We start from the raw sequence: 22,979 nt of genomic DNA on the forward strand, positions 1-22,979 counted from the left end.
AGCAGCTATGCCCGTGCGCCACAGCTACTGAGCCTGTGCTCTAGAGCCTGTGAGCCACAACTACTGAGCACGCATGCCAAAACTACTGAAGCCCGCGCGCCTAGAGCCTGTGCTGCACAACAAGAGAAGCCACTGCAATGAGAAGCCCGCGCACTGCAATGAAGAGTAGCCCCGGGGCTTCCCTGGTAGCTCAGTAGTTGAGAGTCCTCCTGCCGATGCAGGGGACACGGGTTCATGCCCCGGTCCGGGAAGATCCCACGTGCCGCGGAGCGGCTGGGCCCGTGAGCCATGGCCGCTGAGCTTGCGTGTCCGGAGCCTGTGCTCCGCGACGGGAGAGGCCACAGCAGTTTAATATTTAAATAAACTTTATAAAACATTTCTGAGAATTATTATTCTATAAAGCTTCCATTTGTGCAAAAGTATATCACTTAAATAACAACAGTTTTTGAAACTAAAATTGAGAAATCAAAATTACATTTGAAGAGAGACAAAAAAAAAAAAAGGTCTCAAGTTTCTTCTCAGATTCAGAATGTTCAGTAGTAGGCTTGTGTGAAGACTGAATCAACCCTAAAGATAATTCTTTATTCTTTTCAGGATGTGGGAATGGTGGGGGGAAATCCAGCACATAAGAGAGGAAAATCAGGATGGATAGAGAGGAGACTAGAAAAATCCCTTGGCAGAAAATATTTATGAAGAAGGAAAACAGGTCTCTATTTTAAGCCTTGTTCACTTGGATCCACTGGCAACAAGGACATGGAGGAAGAAGTAGGGAGGAAAGCCTGCTGCTAAAGGTGAGAATCTGAGTAAAGGGCAGTGGAAAGACCTCTTTTCAGATTTAGGCCAACCCTTTGGTGAAGGGCATTGCTTTATTTGGAAAAGCCATAGGATGTGGTAGATTTTGATTTCTGTTCTAGTGATTTCATTCTCCTTATAAAGTTACCAGTCAATTAATCTAGTTCTAAATTGTTTAGATATTTTTTTTTCAGTTGTTTTTCCATAAATCTATTTAAGCCTGAAGCTCGGAGTTCTTCACCAGTTGCCTCCACATTTGCTGTTCTTAAAGATTCTCTATGAAGTTGGCACTTCTTAAGGATAACTCTAAGAAGCTATATTGTCTTTTAACAATATTAAACTTCTCAGGAGTTACATATTTGCCTTCAATTAGTTTTTTTAAGTTGAATAGTAATTATGATTTTGCTTTATACAGTTTCTTTTTTTTTTTAATATTTATTTATTTATTTTGGCGGCACCGGGTCTTAGTAGCAGCATGTGGGACCTTCAGTTGCGGCATGTGGACTTTTTGGTTGTGGCATGTGAACTCTTAGTTGCAGCACACGTGGGATCTAGTTCCCGGACCAGGGATTGAACCCAGGCCCCCTGCATTCGGAGCACAGAGTCTTACCCACTGGGCTACGAGGGAAGTCCTTATAATTGGTTTTTAACTGAGTGAAAACCTCTATTTGGAAACAAGAGAACTATAAAGAAAAACTGAGCAATTCCAATCCATGCCATCATCTCCAATGGAGATGTGCAGATATTAGGACCTGAACACTGAACACACATTTCAGGCCACACTGCCACAGCCATGTACAGCTTCTCCAGGAGAAGCGTGAAGCATAGCTCCAAGGTAATCCATAGTCCCTTCATGGCAGTGAAGACCACCACAGAGCTGCCTTCAGTTACCTTTGCCCTGATGAACCACAAAAAGCCCCCACAAGTATTTCTCCGTGAACCACACTTCCACCTGGCAAGGGTGGCTTGTCAGCAGAGCAGGTAATAGGTAGTGTTGTCTTTTCCTCCAGTTTCCTCCCATTCAATGCATTCTCCACACTGTATCAATAATGATGTTTCTAACGGATAATCTGATTGGACCATTCTCCTGCTTAAGGCTTCTCAGTGCCCTCCAGAGAAAGTACAACATTAGCATGTTCTGCAGGGTCCTTGAGAGCCTGCCTGGTCCTTGTCTCTTGCCAGCCTCATCTGTCTTTGTTCTCTGCTGGTAATAAAAGCAGCAGCTGTGACAAGCTACTTGAAGATTGTTAGACAAGACTGGGGCCTTCTCTTGCCTTTGGGTCTTTGTTAAGGCTGCCTGTCCCCCCATCCTTTTACTGTAGCCCATCTCACATGGCCCACCTGGTGACCACATGCTCCTTTAGTAAACACCATGTCATTGTTTTCTGGATCTTGTAGGTCTGCAGGACTTAGCTCACTGCCTGATACAAAGTAGGTGATCAATGCTCAATCCATGTTTCTGGAATAAATGAAAAAAACATGAAGATTTGAATGAATAACAAAGCAATCACTGAAGATTCACAAAATAATTCTCTGCTGACTCTGAAGGCAGTTGTCCTGGTGGCTGTGAGCCTATCCATATGTCTGTGTGAGAGCATAGGTGTCTCTGTCAGTTTTTTTTTTTTTTTAATTAATTTATTTATTGGTTGCGTTGAGTCTTCATTGCTGTGCATGGGCTTTCTCTAGTTGCGGTGAGCAGGGGCTACTCTTCGTTGTGGTGTGTGGGCTTCACATTGTCGTGGCTTCTCTTGTTCTGGAGCATGGGCTCTAGGCACATAGGCTTCAGTAGTTTTGGCACATGGGCTCAGTGGTTGTGGCTTGCGGGCTCTAGAGCACAGGCTCAGTAGTTGTGGTGCACGGGCTTAGTTGCTCCACGGCATGTGGGATCTTCCCAGACCAGGGCTCAAACCCGTGTCTCCTGCATTGGCAGGCGGATTCTTAACCATTGCGCCACCAGGGAAGCCCTCTGTGAGTTTTTATATTCACTTGCTTCTCTGTGGACATGTTTGTGTTCTCATTTCCTCCATAGTGTCAGTTCTTTGAAAATCCAGGAGAAGCCTGGAAGGCCATTTTAATCCCTCAAATTCAGAACCTCAACTAGGTTCAGACTGAGGAATATTTTCCACATCCTTCTTTTGATAAACTGCAGGTAGGTTTGAGAATTATGCTTAAGTCCTGGACATCCCTCTGAACGAGTGGTGGACTGGATTAGGTCACACCTAGCTTATCTTCACCTAAGCTAGCCCAGAATTCGAATATCAGGAAGGATTTGCTGGAGAAATTGCCTCCTGTCATTTGTCTCCCACTGACACACATAGGCACTTAGAAATGCTTGTTGCTTGAATGCATGCAACATTAAAAAGTCATTTGCATCTTCAAATTCTGTTATAATCAGAAATTGAGCCATTTCTTATGCTAGTTGTAGAGGTTTAAACTGTGCCCCCCACACTTGTTTGTTATTTAGGTACTTAAAAGGCTTAATTATACTAGTAAACTGAACAAATTGGTGTACTTTAGGTTACAAGGGTTCTTTTGCAAATCAGCTGATGGTATTTAAAAAAAGATTTTCATTTAAAGAGAATCTGTGGGTGCTAACATATAGTTCAGTTCTTTAGCTTTAATGATCGTCTTAGAAACCTGAAGTGATCTACTTTTATTAAACAGTGGTCTATGTTGAAAATGATATAATGCTTGTTTTTAAAAGATGTAATTATGCTCAGTATTCCAGCTGGAATCACTGTCTATCATTTTAGGAGTTAGTAATGGAATGGTGAGGGGAGTAGGGAGAAACAGGAAAAGGAGTATTCCTACATTTTAAACAAATGAAACCAACTCTTTATTTTAAAGCATCACCCTTATTATCTAATTGTCCTAATGGAAATTATACTTGACTAGCAGATAGACAGTAACCCAGAAAGGTGGAGGACACGCTGTTTTAATTTATAACTTTGATGAGAATCACCTTGGATTTTTTTTTTTTTTTTGCGGTAGGCGGGCCTCACTGTTGTGGCCTCTCCCATTGCGGAGCACAGGCTCCGGACGCGCAGGCTCAGCAGCCATGGCTCACGGGCCCAGCTGCTTCGCGGCATGTGGGATCTTCCCAGACCGGGGCACGAACCCATGTCCCCTGCATCGGCAGGCGGACTCTCAAACACTGCACCACCAGGGAAGCTCACCTGGGATTATTTTTAATGCTAGAATTTTAATATCATAAGGAACAAAGGATAAAGTTAGAATGATTAAATCAAAATATTTGGAATGATGGATGGCAAATGTTTACTTTGCAGAAGTTAAAGGAATAGTTTTGAAAGCAGTTGTCTAAAATGCAAATATGTAGATATTTTTAGAATAATTTTAGACTTAGTTCAAAAGTAAAAGTAATACAGTAATTATCACCTTACCAGATTTTTTGTTTTTTGCAACTTTTTATTTTGAAAAATTTCAACAGTACACTTAAAACCACTAATGGTAAACATTTTGCCACATTTGTTTTCTTTTTTTCTCTCTCTCAATATTTTTTCTTTAATCATCTGAAAGTAAGTTGTAATATCATAACACTTGACCTCTAAAAACATCATTATGTATCTCCAAACAAGGACCTTTTCCTGAATAACTATATTACCATTATCACACCCAAGAAACTTAACATTGATGTAATGATATCTAAAATGGGGCCACCCGATTTAGCAAACAAAAATACAGGATGTCCAGGTAAACCTGAATTTCAGATAAATAATGAATAGTTTTTTAGTATATATATGTACCATGCAATATTTAGGACATACATGTACTAAAAAATTATTTGATATCAGTGTGAAATTCAAATTTACCTGGCATCCTGTATTTTATCTGGCATAATATGAAGCCCATATTCAGATATTCAGATTTCTTCAGTTGTCCCCCAAATGTTCTTTTAACTGTGTGTGTGTTTGAATCCAGTAGTCATGCTTTACATTTGACTTTGTCTAATAAAATTTTGATAGAATAATTATCAGATATTTACTTTAAAAAGTATAATCCTCACGTTCAAAAGATTCTCTATGTGGAAGTGGGCTTTTATGTATATAAAATTCAAATCATAAATTTTTACTAAATTTAGTGGTTTGGAGTGCATCACTAAATGCATAACAACTAGGACCCCAAACACTTGTGACATCAGCACATTTCCTTATTGGACAATTGGCAATTTATTCATATCATTTAAAAAAATTTTAATGACATTTTTGTGATAGCTGCTTTTCTTACTATCCTCCCTTTTGATTTAGTATATAGTATTGTAACACTTATTATAGTAAGTCTCCTAAACTTGACATACTCTCTTGACTAGATACCTATGAGTTTAGTTTTTTTTTTTTTAGATTCCACATATAAGTGAGTCCATACGCTGTCTTTCTCTGTCTGATTTATTTCTCATAGCATAATGTCCTCAGTGTCCATCAATTTGTCACAAATGTGGATTTCTTTCTTTTTTAATGGTTGAATAATTTACATTGTGTGTGTGTATAACACTTAAGTTGTTTCCATGTTTTGGCTATTGTAAATGGTGCTGCAATGAAAAAGGAGTTGCAGATATCTTTTTGAGCTAGTGTTTTCATTTGGATAAATTTCCAGAAGTGGAATTGCTAGATCATATGGTAGCTCTATTTTTAACTTTTTGAGGAACCTCCATACTGTTTTCCATAGTGGCTGCACCAATTTACATTCCTACCAACAGTGCATGAGGGTTCCCTTTCTCCACATCCTCACCAACACTTATTTCTTGTTTTTTTGGTAATAGCCATTCTAACAGATGTGAGATGATATCTCATTGTGATTTTGATTTCATTTCCTGATGATTAGTGATGTTGAGCATCTTTTCACGTGCCTTTTAGCCATGTGTATGACCTCTTTGGAAAGAATGTTCAGATTTTCTGACCATCTTTTAATTGGATCGTTTTCTTGCTGTTGAGTTGTATGAGTTCTTTGTGTATTTTAGATACTAAAATATCACATATGATTTGAAAATATTTTTTCTCATTTGGTAGGTTGCCTTTTCATTTTGTTGATTGTTTCTTTTGCTTTTTAGTTTGATAAAGTCCCATTTGTTTATTTTTGCTTTTGTTGCCTTTGCTTTGGATATCAAATCCAAAAAGTCATTGCTAAGACCAGTGTCAAGCAGCTCACCACCTGTGTTTTCTTTTAGGAGTTTTATGGTTTCAGGTCTTATGTTCAAGTCTATAATCCATTTTGAGTTGGTTTTTGTGTATGATATAAGTAGTGGCCAGTTTCATTTTTTTTTTCATGTGGCTGTCCAGTTTTCCCAACACCGTTTATTGAAGAAACTATCCTTGAATCTTGGCTCCTTTATATACCCTTGGTTCCTTTGTATACCCTTGGCTCCTTTGTATACCCTTGGCTCCTTTGATATAAATTAATTAATCATATATGTGTGGATTTATTTCTGGGCTCTCTGTTCTGTTCCATTGATCTGTGTGTCTGTTTTAATACCAGTACCATACTGTTTTGATTACTATAGCTCTCTCTTGAGAATACTTTCAGATACTTTTATAAATACTTATATCAAACCATTAAAATGGCCTAGTAAAATATATTATGACGTCAGTTAGAATGCTTTCAGTTGCGAATAACAGAAAACCCAACTAAAACTAGGTTAAATAATACAAGTAATCATTGGCTCATGTAGAAGTCCAGGGATAAGTATGCTTCAGGTGCAGTGTATTAGGCCCCTGACTCTATTACTTACTTGGAGATCTTCTTGATCTTGCCCTCTTGATTATTTTGGCTTTGTGTTCAGCTTGGCTTATCTCAGAGTAGCAAGCTAGCATCACATCTACACAGCATACTGCCCAGAAGACTAGAGCTTCTCTTTCACCTAGAGTTGAACAACAGAACTCTGCTTGACTGAACTTAGTCATAAGCTCACCCTTGAACCCCTCATCTGGTTGTGGAGGATAGAGCTGGGAATGGGATCATTCTCACCTAAAGGACATGGCTACTGCACAGGTATAGAAGATTGTTGAGAACAATCTGAAAGCCCTGAGGCATGTCCCTCCATTTTGTCAACAAATCTGTCTCGCTGGTTAGTTCACTCTTCTCTGTAACGATTCTCTAGAGCCTTCTTAGCTCCCTTCAAGCTGAACTACTTCCCCTATCACTTTCAGCAAACGTCTACATCTTTATAAAGAGAAAACAGAAGGCATTGGGTTGGACCTCCTTCCACTTCCTATGTGAAATTGCAATCCCAGAAGTCTGGGTGGACGTGAGGGAATGTGAGGGAAAGTCAATATCTTGGTATGAGATTTTTCTATTTTTAGCTATCCTTCCATCATTTATTTCTAATTTTATTCCAGTTTGCTTGGACTACAGTGATTCTTTGGAGTTTATTTGAGGTTTCCTTTATGGCTTGGAATATGCACAGTATTTGAAAATGTGCTCCATGTTCTTGAATGTATTCTTGATTTGTTTGGTAGAGTTTGTATAGATATAAAATAGCTTAAGTGTACATTAATGTTGTTCAGATCTTTGAGAAGGGTGTGTCAAAGGGTGCGATGTTTCTTCTTCGTGGTCCATAGGTTTGGATAGAAGCAGGTATCAGTACATGAAGTTTACAGTCTTCACCATGAGTGAGTGGGCCTTGTGATTAGGTGTGCAGAGGTGGGCAGTGAGTGGGAACTCCCCAGTGCTGTGTCCTGCACCCAACAGATAAGGAAATGGCTGGTTGTAGAGTTGATGTGGCTTACCCAGAGTCACATAGCTAATAAGTAGCCAAACCAGAATTTGTACCCAGATCTTTTGAGTTCAACTCTAATACTCTTTCCTTATATCTTTTATGCTTAGTGGAGGTAGGTGATAGCTTTCCACTGTCTTCCAACATCATCCTTAAGCTTACCATCTGCACAATCTGTAATACAGTATCACTGGATCCTTATGAAAAACACATTAGAGAAGGTGTCATCATCCTACTTCACAAATTCCCTAAGATGTAAGTAACTTGACAAATCTTACAACTGGTCACTAGAGAAACTTCTTCATGTTCAGACCTTCAAGTCTTTGTCTAGTCAGTGTTAAGTGTGTGTATTTTAGAGGTTGGGCGTGTATCAGAGCGCTGTCAGGAAACTGTTCACAGCACTTTAAAGACTGAATCAAGAGATGACTTAGAGAGTCATGGGCAGGGCCGACCTAAGGCAGCAAACAAAGGATGGAGGAGTGAAGGAGGAGCCTGCAGAGAGCTGTAGCTGTGGCATGAGGACCTAATGATTGTGGAGGGATGCAGCTCTGCTAGAGACACAGCACTGAAGCAGGGAAGCAACAGGAGAGAATGACCCGGATTTCTCTCCACCCCCTCCCTCCTATCTCCTGCAAGTAGTGCCTCCCAGGGATTGAACCCAGCTAGCAGCCAGCCAGCAAGGTTGCCCCCAGGGTAGAGAGCAGGATGAAGGAGGCTTGTGGAGGATGAGAGCACATGTAGAACCCCAGCACCCAGGAACTATGCCAGGGTGGAGTGCTCTGAGACATAGGAACACATTACAGGAAGTTAAAACATTGGGAAAGGAAATTTAATGGACCTGAAAAATAGGGTAAATTGTGAGAAAATGTAAATTAGGAGCATGTAAATTATGTGGGTGCCTGTGTCGTTATTTTGAAGAAAACTGTGTGAACCTAACTCTCCCTGAATTGACCACTATGAATAAAGAATTTAAAAACTTCTTTAGAACCCATTTTACAGCCTTCTAAATAGTCTTACTGTTCTCCATTCAATCCTCTGATTTTCCCCTTAAAATATAGAGTTTTAAATCCTTTGAAATAATTTCAATAATTTTTGGAAGACTGAAATTTTATGAGGAGAAAAATAACCTGCCTCTCCAAGTGAAAATACTTGGTATGTATATAACATAGTTTAGATAGATGATATCTAACATTTATTGTTAGAGGATTATCCATTGTGTTTATCAATTTATTTGGAGTAAAATCTGCTTCTTAAACAGTATTTATGCCATACGAGATATTTGTGATCTCAGATGTTTGAGAATCTTTTCCTTTGATACTCTATAACCATATCTCTTTATCATCATCTAAATATTGCCATAAAATATAGTATAAATTATATATGTAATAGATAATGTACTGTAATATTTGCCAAAGTGCTCTTTCAAAAATACGTTGAGTTTGGGTAAAACAAGATAGGCCCAAGTGATTTTTTTTTTTTTTTTTTTTTTTTAGCAGCATTGAGCTCTTCCCATGTCATCTTTTTCCCCCATCTTTGTTAAGTTTTTGGCTTGAACTTCATTGATTCAGCATATGTTGATTATATCATGACTAGATCCTGGACTGTTTCTACAAAATGTGATGTGAAGAATTGCTATAACATTTCCAGTTACCTTATGCAAAAAGTTGCTTTCAAAAGATTTCTAATACATAGAATATACTTAGAGATTATTAGGTTGTATATAAGTTTTCTAATTTGAAGCTGTTCTAAAATTATTGAGGAGCATGATGCTTTTTTTCTGGCAAATTGAAAATGGAATAACCAATGTACAAGAATGGTTCACATAAGATATTACACCAAGACAAATTAAGAGGTTTTGGCAGGAGTGGCATCTGTTTTCAGTTGAGATTTAAGAATAGATGGAGAGTTAATGTGCAGAGGAACACAGGGAAGGCGTCCATCTGGCAGAATCAAAGCAAAGAAGATCCATTTGCCTAAACCATGGTGAAGGTTCTTTTGGAAGGGGCGTGCTAGAGTCAGAGGCTGGATTTATAGAGAAAGCTGAGGGACAGGAAAACGAGAGAGGTTTCTGAGGCATGCTGGAGTGAATCCACAGATTAAAAAACAAAAGCATTAGGTAGTGGATCCTGAAGTCTAGTTTTTGAAAATGTTCTCTGTCAAAATATTGACTGCTCTGGTTGGTGCTAAGTGGCATAACCTGCGCTTCTTTCTCCTTTTACCCTTTCTGAACTCTCTCAGCTCTGGCTCACCTTGGTTTTTTTTTTTTTTTTTTTTTTTTTTTTTTGTGGCTCCTTAGTTTTTGAAAATGTTCTCTGTCAAAATATTGACTGCTCTGGTTGGTGCTAAGTGGCATAACCTGCGCTTCTTTCTCCTTTTACCCTTTCTGAACTCTCTCAGCTCTGGCTCACCTTGGTTTTTTTTTTTTTTTTGCTGTATGCAGGCCTCTCATTGTTGTGGCCTCTCCCGTTGAGGAGCACAGGCTCCGGACGCGCAGGCCCAGAGGCCATGGCTCATGGGCCCAGCCGCTCCGCAGCATGTGGGATCTTCCCGGACCGGGGCACGAACCCGTGTCCCCCACATCGGCAGGCGGACTCCCAACCACTGCGCCACCTGGGAAGCCCTCACCTTGGTTTTTGCACAGGTGTCTAGGAACTGTCATAGAGTTTGAAGGTTACTCTTCTAAGTGGAGCAAAATTCAGGAAGGTAATTTGGGTTGATAATAATATCAGGCAAAGAGAAGTTCCATTTTGTTTCTTCCTTTGAGGCCTCCATCCTCCTGTTTTGGTCTGGACTTGATTGCTTTCTTGTCCTGCTTGTGCCACTGTGGTTCTAGAGAGCAGCCCTCCATCTTACTAGGGCATTCTCCCCAGGATCCTCTGTGTTTCATGGAGCCTAGGTGTTCCTATTTATGTTGGGGAGGGTTTTTTGAGACCCTGTATGTATGGAATGTCAGTTTCCCATTTTCACACTTGATGGGTAGATTGGATGGATTAGATTGGAAATCACTGCCCCTCAAACTTTATTCAAGTTTTTATCGGTTGTTTGTGACCTGTCTCCAGCCACCCACTCCCCACCACCTTTCCCCCTGAACGTCCACCCCACTGCCACCTTGGACATTTGTAGGATTTCCTTTATATCCCTGGTGTCTGAAATTTCAGGATTATGACTTGGTATGGGTCTTATTTCCCTCATTGTGGTGGACACTTATATAATCTGTCCTCCCAATCTTGAAATTTTGTCCTTCAGATCTGAGAAAAATCTTAGGTAATTTCTTCCTCTCTTTTTTCTCTATTTTCTCTTTCTGGAATTCCTTTTGGTCAGATATTGGACCCCCTGAATTAATCCTGTAATTTTCTTATATTTTCCATCTTTCATTGTTTATTTGTTGTATTTCTTTAACATTTCCTCAAGCTTATCTTCTAATCCCTTTTCTGGAATTTTGTTTCTGCTACCATATGTTAAATTTCAAAGTACTCTCTTTTGTTCTTATTATTCCTTTTAAAAATTGCATTTTGTTCCTGCTTTATAGTTTTAATAACTTCTTTTATTTTCCTCAGCATATTAATTATATTAGTTACAGTTTTATTTTGAAGTTTCCTTTTGCTGTCTGTGTAGTCTCTGTTTCCTTGGAGTTTTTTGCCCTCTGTATATTTGCTGTGGTCTCCAACTTTCATAATGGGAGTTTTTCTTTTTTTTTTCCAAATTTCTGTTGATTCTTGGCTGTCAATTCGTTTTAGAGTCTTTTCAGATACTAATGAGCTGATTGAAGGCTCCATCTTAAGAGGTTTGTTGACTAGTATGCTTTACTGTAAGGTGATCTGATAGGGACCCAGTTCTTTCTTTGGGAGAAACCCATACTAGGTGCCTTTGGGCCTTTATTTCTGGAAACCATTCACTTTCTTCAGAAAAAGTCTTCTGATCTCTTGTTTGCTGGGAATGAGCTAGGCTGTCATTGTTTGGGGAGCCCATTTGGGAAAGAGGGGGAAGATTACATGGTTAGTAAATTGTGAAGTGGATGTAAACTTAAGTTGTGTGACTTCAGAGCCTTGCTCTGAGCTATTATGATTCTTGCCTCCTATATTAAAACCTAAGTGGGGCTTCATAGCCTTTTATATCAAGTTTTTTGTACTTTTTGTGTACAGTAGCCCATTTCAGTCCTGTATATATAGGACGGTTAGGAACACTATGTATATGATGATATTCGATTATTTCCAGGTTGGAGATTTATAATTTGTTCTTAATTTGCAGCTTTTTTCAAGGAGCAAACCTCCAAGGGGCCTGTATGTTTATGGAGATGTTGGTAAGTGTGTTAAAATAAGTTTTAAGTGGTCCAAACAAAGAGTTTCCCAGCTTTCACTCAGGGATAACTTCCATTTCTATCCCTCAGTACACTACCAGCAGGAACAGGATGAGGTGAGGTAAAATAGGAGAGAGGAGAGGAGTGCAGTTATCTTAGTTTTTACTTTTATTTCTCATAGAGTGACTGCAGTTGAAGGCAGGATTAGTTAGCATGTTAGGGTGCAAACATTATTTAATGTATAAAGTCAGTTGATCTCAGGGAAGGAAGTCATTTCTAGATAGGTTATTAGATAAACCAGAATCTCATTGCTCAGTGCTATTTGACTCAGGTTAATAACTTAAAAAAAAATAAGCTGTTTGTTCTTACTTTTTTTAAAAAATAAATTTATTTACTTACTTGTTTTGTCTGCGTTGGGTCTTTGTTGCTGTGCGCAGACTGTCTCTAGTTGCGACGAGCAGGGGCTACTCTTCGTTGCGATGCGCAGGCTTCTCATTGCGGTGGCTTCTCTTGTTGAGGAGCACGGGCTCTAGGCGCGTGGGCTTCAGTAGTTGTGGCGCTCGGCCTCAGTAGATGTGGCTCGCGGGCTCTAGAGTGCAGGCCCAGTAGTTGTGGCACACGGGCTTAGTTGCTCTGCGGCATGTGGGATCTTCCCGGACCAGGGCTCGAACCCGTGTCCCCTGCATTGGCAGGCGGTTTATTCACCACTGCGCCACCAGGGAAGTCCCTGAGTAGACGTTCTTAACATATGAATGGTAACATTTCCTTGGTCATGCACTGGCACAAAGACTCACATTTTCTTGGAAACCATATGAGCTGTGACTTACTTTCTGGATTTTCCTAATCAGTTAACGTCTTTCTTCTTCCCTGACTTCATTCTTGCTGAAGTTGTCTGTTTCTGGTTTCTATTTCCTTCAATCAAATCTTTTTCTCCAGTTTTAAACCGCTCCCTGGTTACCCACCTTCACTGATGTCATGAAGGTGGCTCCTCCTTCCTCTGACCTTATGGCTTGTCCTTCAGTTCTTTACATACTCAAAATGCACATTTAATGTAACGAGATCAACAAATTTGCATTGTGAGGAAGTGGTGGCAGAGGTTCGTTATCTTAATAAGAATTTTAGGGTAAGAAAAATAATAGAAGTTGAATAAGTAGTTATACTGCTTTAAAGATCAAAATGTTCTTTTCTGGGTCCTCCCTCTTCTTCTGATTTGTTTACTAATGCCTCTAAATGCCTGTTTTACATTTATAGATTTAGCAAATCTAATAAAAAGGGAATTAGTTAGTATTTAAAAAGTGAATGATAGAGATTCTTCAAACTTGCAGATTCTAAAAATGTGAAAGAACCTCAAACTTTTCTTTTTCTTAGTTCATTGGCTAATAGGTATTTTTGAGACCAATGTATGCTTCTTATTTAGAATCTAATTTATACCAGGTACTGGAGCAGTTTTGTGTGTCTGCACCTTTGGGCACCGCTAGCAGATCTCATTCTGTTGTCATCTCTTATTTTTTGCCTCTTTGGAGAACGTTTACTTCCTATACCTTCACTTTCATGTTCTGTCATCGCTAAAATCTGCATCTTTGTGTTTCTCTTGTTACCTTAACCACTTAACCATAAATGGAGATGGTTAGTAAGGCACAACTGTTTCCACTTCTACAAAGGACTAAAAAAAAACAACAACAACAACTATGAAAGTTGTTGGATTTTTAGTTTGGAAAATACAGCCATATTCTAACGAATTGAAGGAGGTACAATAAACGTAATTTATCTGAATGTTTGAAGGGATTAGAAAAGATGTGTAACATGGGATATTCACATAGGCTGGGTGTGTGACAATCTTTGGCTAGTAACAGCTTCATAATGTAGAGAGGGGAAGAGAAAGGAATTCTGAAATAGGAAGTGAGATGAACGTTTTGGTGGCCATACTCAGTTTAGTTTAGAATATTTACAAAATAGGTAATAAAAGATAGGTCAAATTCTCATTTTGGGGGGGCTCGCTGGCTGGGAGAATAGCCTCAGAATGCCTTTACAAGCTCTTATTCTTTATTATTTTTCTTTTTTAGACTTGGGAAACAGATATTAAATTTTAAAGAGACTTGGTGGAAAAGAGATGTCTGTTTCATAGCATCCCTTTCCCTCTCCTTATTCCTGCCCTTGGCTTGGAATCTGTCATGCCCACTTCACTCTACTCTGTCTTCATAGGTATGTTGAGATGATTGACTCAGATGGACCTCAATACGGGAACCCCAGGAGCATTGATATCATCATGGTTCAATCTTGAAATGTTTTCATTAATAAAATGCTTATCATATCTCATGCAGAAGTCAAAAGCTGCAGTAGTAGTATTTTGTGGCTTCATTCTTACCCTACAGCTGGCTTTCTTACAACAAGGTTTCAGCTCTAAACTAGCAGAATGAGTGGTGATGGCAGGGTTAATGATTTCTCCCGTACATTAGAAGAGAATAAGTACATTTTTGTTTGTCAGTCCCTTTTTTGCTGTCTCCTGGTTTAACCTTACCTGTTCCACATTGATAATTTCACCAGTGGAAAGCTAGACTGTTTTTAAGGTTAGGGGTTGGAAAGCAAAATTCTTCTTGGGTGGGAGGCAGTGGTGGAGGATACCACTTCCAGCTCCTTCTGCAGGAGGTCAGCTGTGAAAAGGGCACCACTAGAGGGGGCTCTCGAGTAGTCATTTTTTGGCTTCCCAACTATAGGCTTAAAAGTTAGAATTTAAAAGATTTTTAGGTTTTATAAATGACTGCCCTAGTAAGAATCTTATCCTGAGAAAATTACAAGGTTTTATTTAGGATTCTGTAGAGACCAAAGCAAAATTATGAAGCAGGTGAAATTTAGTGCTGGTTTCTTTCCTACTTTTTTCCAACATCTGTCCTCATTCTTCCAGTCACTTGACAAATGCTTGTTGAGCACTTGTCTTGTGCCAGGCAGTCTGTTGTTTCTGGAAATGTAATGGTGAATAAAAGCAGACACAGCCTTTGCTCACCCAGAGCTTACAAACTGTGGCAATGGCTTTGAAACATTTTTGAACACGACTCACAGTAAGTAATATATTTTACATCCTGAGGTAGTATATGCTTGGGTGTGTGCACACCACACACATATATATACATACATACTTATAAACATCTTTGTCCTGTAGGATTTCCTACAACTTGGATTTTGCTGATGCATCTCTGTGGTGTGATGTGAGTCCTCCAACTTTGTCTTTTTCAAGATTATTTTGGCAATTCTGTGGCCTTTGCATTTCCATGTTCATTTTAGAATAAGCTTGTTCATTTCTTTAAAAAAAAATCTGGGGATTTTGATTGGGATTATGTTGAAGCTATAGAGCAATGTCTACAGAGAATTGATAACTTAAGATATTGAGTATTCCAATCTATGAGCATGGTATATTTCTTCATTTTAAAATATCTTATTTATTTATTTATGGCTGCGTTGGGTTTCCGTTGCTGCGCACGGGCTTTCTCTAGTTGCAGCAAGTGGGGGCAACTCTTTGCTACAGTACACAGGCTTCTCATTGCGGTGGCTTCTCTTGTTGCGGAGCACGGGCTCTAGGCATGTAGGCTTCAGTATTTGTGGCTCACAGGCTCTAGAGCACAGGCTCAATAGTTGTGGCACACAGGCTTAGTTGCTCCGCGGCATGTGGGCTCTTCCTGGACCAGGGCTCGAACCCGTGTCCCCTGCGTTAGCAGGCAGATTCTTAACCACTGCGCCACCAGGGAAGTCCCTAAAGTATCTTCTTTAATTTCTCTCAGTGGTGTTTTGTAGTTTGTAGTGCAGAGGTTTGCCATATTTTTTGATAAATTTATTCCTGTGTATTTTACTGCAAATGGTATTGTATGTTAACATTTAAATTTCCAGTTGATCACTGCTAGTGTATAGAATCAATTGATTTTTTGGATGACCTTTCTAAATTCAGTTATTAACTCTTATAACTCCTGGTTATTTGGTAGCTTCTTCAGGATTTTTTGTGAACGTAATCATATCTGTGAATAAAGACAATTTAACTTTTTCCTTTACAATTTCTATGCCTTCTAGCTCTTTTTCTTGCCTCATTGCGTAGCTAGGATGCAGTACAATGTTGAACAGAAGTCATGAGAGTGGATGTCCTTGCCTTGTGTCAGATTTTAGGGGAGAAGTGTTCAGTCTTCCCTAGTTAAATATGACGTTAACTGTAGGGTGTGTGTGTGTGTGTTTGTGTGTGTGTGTGTGTGTGTGTTTAATGTATTAGTTTCTTTTATTGTGGCAACATATATATATAATATAAAATTTATCATTTTAACTGTACAGTCCAGTGGCATTAAGTACATTGACATTGTTATGCAAACATCACCACTGTTCATCTCCAGAACATTTTTATCTTCCCAAACTGAAACTCTGTACCTATTAAACAATAACACCCATTCTATAACCCCCTCCTTCCCAGTCCCTGGCAACCACTGTTCTACTTTTGTCTCTATGAATTTGACAACTCTAGGGACCTCATGTAAGTGGGATCATATAATATTTATCCTTTTGTTTCTGGCTTACTTCCCTAGCATGGTATCTTCAAGATACTATGTCAGAATTTCATTCTTTTTTTTCTTTTTATTTCGTTCTTTTTTAAGGCTGAATAATATTCCATTATATTGTATATACCAGTTTTGTTTATCCCTTCATCTGTCGATGGATGTTTGGGTTGTTTCCATCTTCCGACTTCCGTGAATAATGCTGCTATAAACATTGATGAACAAATATTTGTTTGAATCCTAGCTTTCAATTCTTTTGTGTATATCCAGAAGTGGAATTGCTGGATCATATGGTCATTCTGTGTTTAATTTTTTGAGGAACTGCCATACGGTTTTCCATAGCAGCTGCACAATTTTACATTCCCACCAGTAATATACAGGGGTCCCCATTTTCCACACCCTTATCAATACATTATTTTTCTGTTTGTTGTTTTCATAATAGTTATCCTAATGGATGTGAAGTGGTATCTCATTGTAGTTTTGTTTTGCATTTTTCAAATAATTGGTGATATTGAGCATCTTTTCAGTGTAGGTTTTTTGGTATTTGTCCTTTATGAGGTCGAGGAAGTCTGCTTCTTTTCCTAGTTTGCTGAGAGTTTTTATCATGTATGTGTGTTGAATTTTGTCAAAATTTTTTTCAAACGTTGTGAGATTTTATAATTTTTATATGTTGAATTTTATTTTGACAGGGAGTTAAATAAGTTACTTGCATGCCACTTTGATTCCTTTGAAGTATTTTTTTAATTGAAAATTTCATTGAGATAATTACAGATTCACATACAGTTATAAGAAGTAATTCAGAGAGATCTGTATACACTCATTTCCCCTCTAAGGCAACATTTTGCAAAACTATAGTAAAAATATCACAACCAGGTATTGACATTGATACAATTCACCAATCCTGTTCAGATTTCTCCAGTTTTACTTGTATAGTCATCCCTTGGTATCCACAGGGATTGGTTCTAGGGGTCCCCAAGGATATCAAAATTTGGTGATATTCAGGTCCCTTATATAAAATGGCCTAGTACAAGGAATACAGTCAGCACTCTGTATCCATGAGTTTCACATCAGCTGTGCTGTACTCATTTATGTGTGTATTTAGTTCTATACACTTTATCACCTCTGTAGGTTCATATATTCACCACAGTCAAGATACTGAACAACTGTATCACCACAAGAATCCCTTGTATTGCCCATAATTTTATAACCATACATATCCACCCTCCATTTCTACATCCTGGCAGTCACTAATCTGTTCTCCATTTCTAAAATTCTGTCATTTCAAAAATGTTATATAAATGAGAAAGTATGTAACTTTTTAAGATTGGCTTTTTTTTTTTTTCATTGGAGAGTCATTCAAGTTGTTGTATGTATCAATATCTCTGGAAATTGTTTATCACTCAGTTTCCTAGGGGTTCATAACACAGCTTCCCTTGCCTCACATCATGAAGTATCACCCTACGCATGAGCAGCTATTATTCAGCCAAAGACTCAACAGTGTCCACCTGTTGGTTTCTGGAGCTCTTTCATTATATAGCTTGCTCCTCTCTGGCACTTTGCCTTGCAAATTTCACCTGCATTTTGGACTCTCATAATCCTGATCTCTCTTAACTCACTCAGACCTGGGTGTTTAACTTGGATTCACCTTCTCTGTGCAGCAATCTGGAAGGTGCCTCCAAGCTAAAAGTTGGAGTGACATAGGGTTCATCTTCTTAATCCAGTTGTCTGTTGATGGGCACTTGGGTTGCTTCCACGTCTTGGCTATTGTAAATAGTGCTGCTGTGAACTTGGGATGCATGTATCTTTTCAAGTTGGTGTTTTCATTGTTTCCAGATATATACCCAAGAGTGGAATTGCTGGATCATATGGTAGTTCTATTTTTAGTTTTTTAAGGAGTCTCCATACTGTTTTCAATAGCGGCTGCACCAATTTACATTCCCACCAACAGTGTATGAGGAAAAGATATAAAGATATATAATGTTAAACTGCCAAGTTCCATGAGGACAGGAATTTTTGTTAGTTTTGTTCACTGCCATTTCCTAATAAGCACCTAGAATAGGGCCTCACACATGGTAGGCATTCAATGAAAAATGTTGATTAAATAAATAAGAATATTTTATTTATGGTGATTTTGATATTCAGAAGTTGGAATTTTGCATATTCTAGTTTATCAGTTTTTTCCTTTATGATTTCTTCTTTTTGCTTTTATTTTCAGAAACTTTTTATATGATGGTTTTGTTACATTTTAAGCACATTTTTGAAGACGAGCACAATGATTATTTTCAAATATATATTGTTCACATTTTTTGTTAGATAATTCATGACTTCTTTTCTGGATCTATAAGTGTACTATGCTTCATGCAGCAGAATTTGAAACTTTATTAATTCACTTCCTTGTGTAAATGTAGTGATATAAAATTTGCTGCCACTCACTATATCAAGAGACTTGTACTGAATATTTTTGCAAAAAATTACTTTTCAGTCTAAGCGGTCTTCTCATTAAAAATCTGTCTGGTGAATTGTATTTTCTTTTTAAAAAATTTTTATTTATTTATTTATTTGGCTGCGCTGGGTCTGCATTGCAGCCTGCATGCGGGATCTAGTTCCCTGACCAGGGATCAAACCCAGGCCCCTAGCATTGGGAGCGCAGAGTCTTAGCCACCAGGGAAGTCCTGTGAATTGTATTTTCATATACAAAAAACTTTCTGACAATTCAAATGGCATGGCCCAAAGTCATCTTATGGAATGGAGGAAAGCTCAACAGATTTGACTCAAATCTTGCTTCCTGAGCTGCCTGTGAAGTTAGTATAATAATTGCAGCTCCTGCAAGGAGAGCCTGGATGCTTTGGTAAGGTGGTGGTGGAGGAAGCAGTGAGGATGAGAGACAAGACCAGCATCCCCTGGCCTGCCTGCTGGGGAATGCTGGGTGTGAACCAAACTTGACCACTGTCAGTGTCCCCAAAGCTCTGGGCTTTCTGTGAGGGAATAGGCTTCCTGTGCATGCCTTGTGAAATGCTCAGGCTGTTGACTCTTCGATTACTAATGCGATCGTAGTGATTAACAGTTTGAGTGCTGAAAATTAGATAATTTAATTATAAGGGTTAACTGTATCTGAATTTCTTCAAGTAAGCCTCATTTTGAAAGCCAATATTCTCAGTTTTTTAAAAAAGTGTTATAGGACTTCCCTGGTGGCATAGTGGTTAAGAGTCCCCCTGCCAATGCAGGTGACACAGGTTTGAGCCCTGGTGGGGGAAGATCCCACAAGCCATGGAGCAACTAAGCCCATGCCCCACAACTACTAAGCCTGCACTCTAGAGCCTGTGAGCCACAACTACTGAGCCCGCGTGCCACAACTACTGAAGCCCACGCACCTAGAGCCCGTGCTCCACGACAAGAGAAGCCAATGCAATGAGAAGCCCGTGCACCGCAAGGAAGAGTAGCCCTCGCTCACCACAACTGGAGAAAGCCTGCGCTCAGCAACGAAGACCCAATGCAGCCAAAAATAAATAAATTAATTAATTTAAAAAAAAAGTGTTATAATTGGCAATTCTCCAGCTCTAACATCTATTATTTATTTTCAGTGTTTATGTTAGGTGCTAATCTGTATTTTCTTATTTTTCACTGTTAAATTTTCCTATAGTGCCTAAGATAGTTCCTCATCCTTTGTAATGGCCCAATAAATAATTAATTAATTAATTAGGGCTTCCCTGGTGGCGCAGTGGTTGAGAGTCCGCCTGCCGATGCAGGGGACACGGGTTCGTGCCCGGGTCTGGGAGGATCCCACATGCCGCGGAGCGGCTGCGCCCGTGAGCCGTGGCCGCTGAGCCTGCGCGTCCGGAGCCTGTTGCTTCGCAACGGGAGAGGCCACAGCAGTGAGAGGCCCGCGTACCGCAAAAAACTTAATTAATTAAAGTTATTTTATTTATACTGTGCCTTTTGGAAGAGAAACTGAAGAATGAATAATCTGTAAATCTTGCCAGTTTAAAAGCATAGTTCTCTGGAGGAAATATTCCCTGGAGTGCTAACTAAATGTTGTATTTCTTAAAAACAGGATTTTAACAGAAAAGAATAATATCAACATTTTATTTTTAGGTAGTTTAGCATAAGACATAAACACTGCTATTAAAAAAGTTAACATAGTCTTAAGCTTTCCAGTAGCAGAGTGTGGTTTCATTATCCCAAAGCTAATGAACAATCATTAGAGCAATCAGTACATACTGTTTAATAGTTTTGGTTTTTTTTTTAAGGTACAGGAAAAACAATGGTGATGGACATGTTTTATGCTTATGTGGAAATGAAGAGGAAAAAACGGGTTCATTTTCATGGTTTCATGCTAGATGTTCACAAAAGTAAGTTAATGATCTGAAAGAAGTGATTAAATGGACAAACATTACAAGATAATTTTCCTCATCTCAAAGTTCTTAATCTTTTAAAAAATTATATTTTTGCTAAAAGTAAGATTTTATTTGGTTTCATTTGTTTTGTGCTATATTGAAGCAATTAGTAATGTGTCCAGAGTTGGTCCTAGAGACAAATTCATTACTTCCAAATCAGAGAACAGAGGTTACTCTGTGAAGGTCAGGCATTTTGTCTTTCTACTAAGGATCAATAAGAAATCTTTAAGCCTCACCTGTTTCACAAAGTTATTCTTGATTAGGCCTTTTCCTCTGTGTCACCTTAGCATGTAGGCATTCAGTTTGTTCTTGTATGTATGCTTTATTTCTTTGTCAAGGGTATGTTATTTCATCTTTGCATTATTTGTTTACTAGCTATAGTGTAACCTTCTCAGGGCAGGAATATTGTACTTTTCTTAGAATACTTTCAGCATTTAGTAACATAGAGTGAATGAAGTGGGACTGGCTGGAAACAAGGGAACATCCTGATTAGATATGCTAGACATAGAGGGCAGGATCACCTCCTTTGCCTGCATCTCTGAAATCCTCAGGGCTAAGATCTGTGTGTTGATCCATCAGTCACAATCTGGTCATCTATTCTATCACTTTGTCATCTCTGAAGTGATTGAAGAGTGGAGATGGAATGACCACAAAGTGTTCTTACAACCATGGGAATATAGTAATACGTGAACAACTTATTTGAGGTGGAGAAACTGCAACCAACCTCAATAATCATATTTGTTTGTATGTGAAATTTAAACTTCATTTTTATGTTCACACTCTGTTTCATTTAGAGATTTTAAAAATATGTTTTAGTTATCTAAAATGTACTGTTAATACAGTATTTGATTTGTGTTTAACTTCATCCATTTAAGGAATACACCGCCTTAAACAGAGTTTGCCAAAAAGGAAACCAGGATTCATGGCTAAATCATACGATCCAATAGCTCCTATAGCTGAAGAAATCAGTAAAGAAGCAAGTCTTTTATGTTTCGATGAATTTCAGGTAAGGTAGAGATGTTTCATAGATGTAGAATGGTATACTGAAGGAAGTATGAGTATTTAAATTCTGTTCCTGATTTTATCAGTTTTATAAATAGATTTAATACATTATTATCTCTTATGACTTTAATTTTATTATCTAGTCCAGAGGTCGGCAAACCACAGCTTGCACAGGGCAAATCTGGCCCATCTGCTTTTGTATGGCCAGTGAGAAGAGGAAGATTTTTATATTTGTAAAAGGTCATTAAAAAAAGAAAAAGAAAATGTAGCAGACACCATATATGGCTTGCAAAGCCTAAAATATTTACTATTCTGCCTTTTATAGGAAGTTTGCCTACCCCTATTTTCTAGTCAATGGATTCACATTTCCCCTACACCACGATGGAAATAATATAATTATTACAAAATAATGTCTTTAAAGATGTTTGACTGTTTTTTAAAAGTGTTATTAAAAAGAAACAGGTGATTCACACATCTCATTTAAGCTTCACCACTTATCTGTGATGAAGGAAGAGAATTGCCCTAGTTGAAATTTCTTTTTCCCCCCTAGTTGAAATTTTAAAGTTTGTTCTAGTTTTAGGATTCAAAACTGTGCATTTAAATTGGTAGTACATTATTTCCTGATCTTTATTTCTTATGAGAACAACGCATCAAAGCAAGCACCATGTCTTATGCTTATTCTGTATCCTATGTCATGTCCAGTGTTATAATAGTAGTAATTAATAATATAACAGTAACAATAATAATAGTAGAAGATACTCTAGGTTAAGAATTACTTTCACTTTATTTGACTGCTCTTTTTAGTAGTTATAAAATGTAATAGTTGGTTTTTCTAAGATGCTTACCATAAGAGCAATTGATTGTTGGAATGAAAATAGAAAAATCCACAAGGACTGAATATAAGCTTAAAAACAGGGCATCACACCCAAAGCTTTTGAAAAAATATTTCTCGGGCTGAGTGCAGAAACTCCTGTCTCATTGCCTAGAATAAAGGCCCAGAGAACTTTTAGGAGTAGCAGACTAACTTGTTATATGCCTACCCTGAGGCAGGCCCTGAGTGATTCATACATCTCATCTAAGCCTCACAGTGTATTTGTAATGAAGTGAGGAAATTGCCCTAGTTGAATTTTAAAGTTTCTTCCAGTTTTAAGATGCTCTGAAATTATGCATTTAAATTGGTAGTGAGTTATCTCCTGTTCTTCTGTGCTTAGAAACCTGGGTTAGTGGGAAGATGATGTGGC

At 38.4% G+C, this 22,979-nt stretch overlaps 1 protein-coding gene across 1 annotated transcript in view; it reads left to right on the forward strand.

Moving 5' to 3' along the window:
* Positions 1-22,979, forward strand: part of AFG1L (AFG1 like ATPase) — a 195,393-nt gene that overhangs the window by 39,066 nt on the left and 133,348 nt on the right. The window contains exons 3-5 of the mRNA XM_007447258.1: positions 11,768-11,819; positions 20,590-20,691; positions 21,612-21,742. Coding sequence (XP_007447320.1) covers positions 11,768-11,819; positions 20,590-20,691; positions 21,612-21,742 — 285 coding nt within the window. The remainder of the gene's footprint in view (positions 1-11,767; positions 11,820-20,589; positions 20,692-21,611; positions 21,743-22,979) is intronic.

Source organism: Lipotes vexillifer, unplaced genomic scaffold, assembly GCF_000442215.2.
Source record: "Lipotes vexillifer unplaced genomic scaffold, Lipotes_vexillifer_v1.1 scaffold515, whole genome shotgun sequence".
NCBI lineage: Eukaryota > Metazoa > Chordata > Mammalia > Artiodactyla > Lipotidae > Lipotes > Lipotes vexillifer.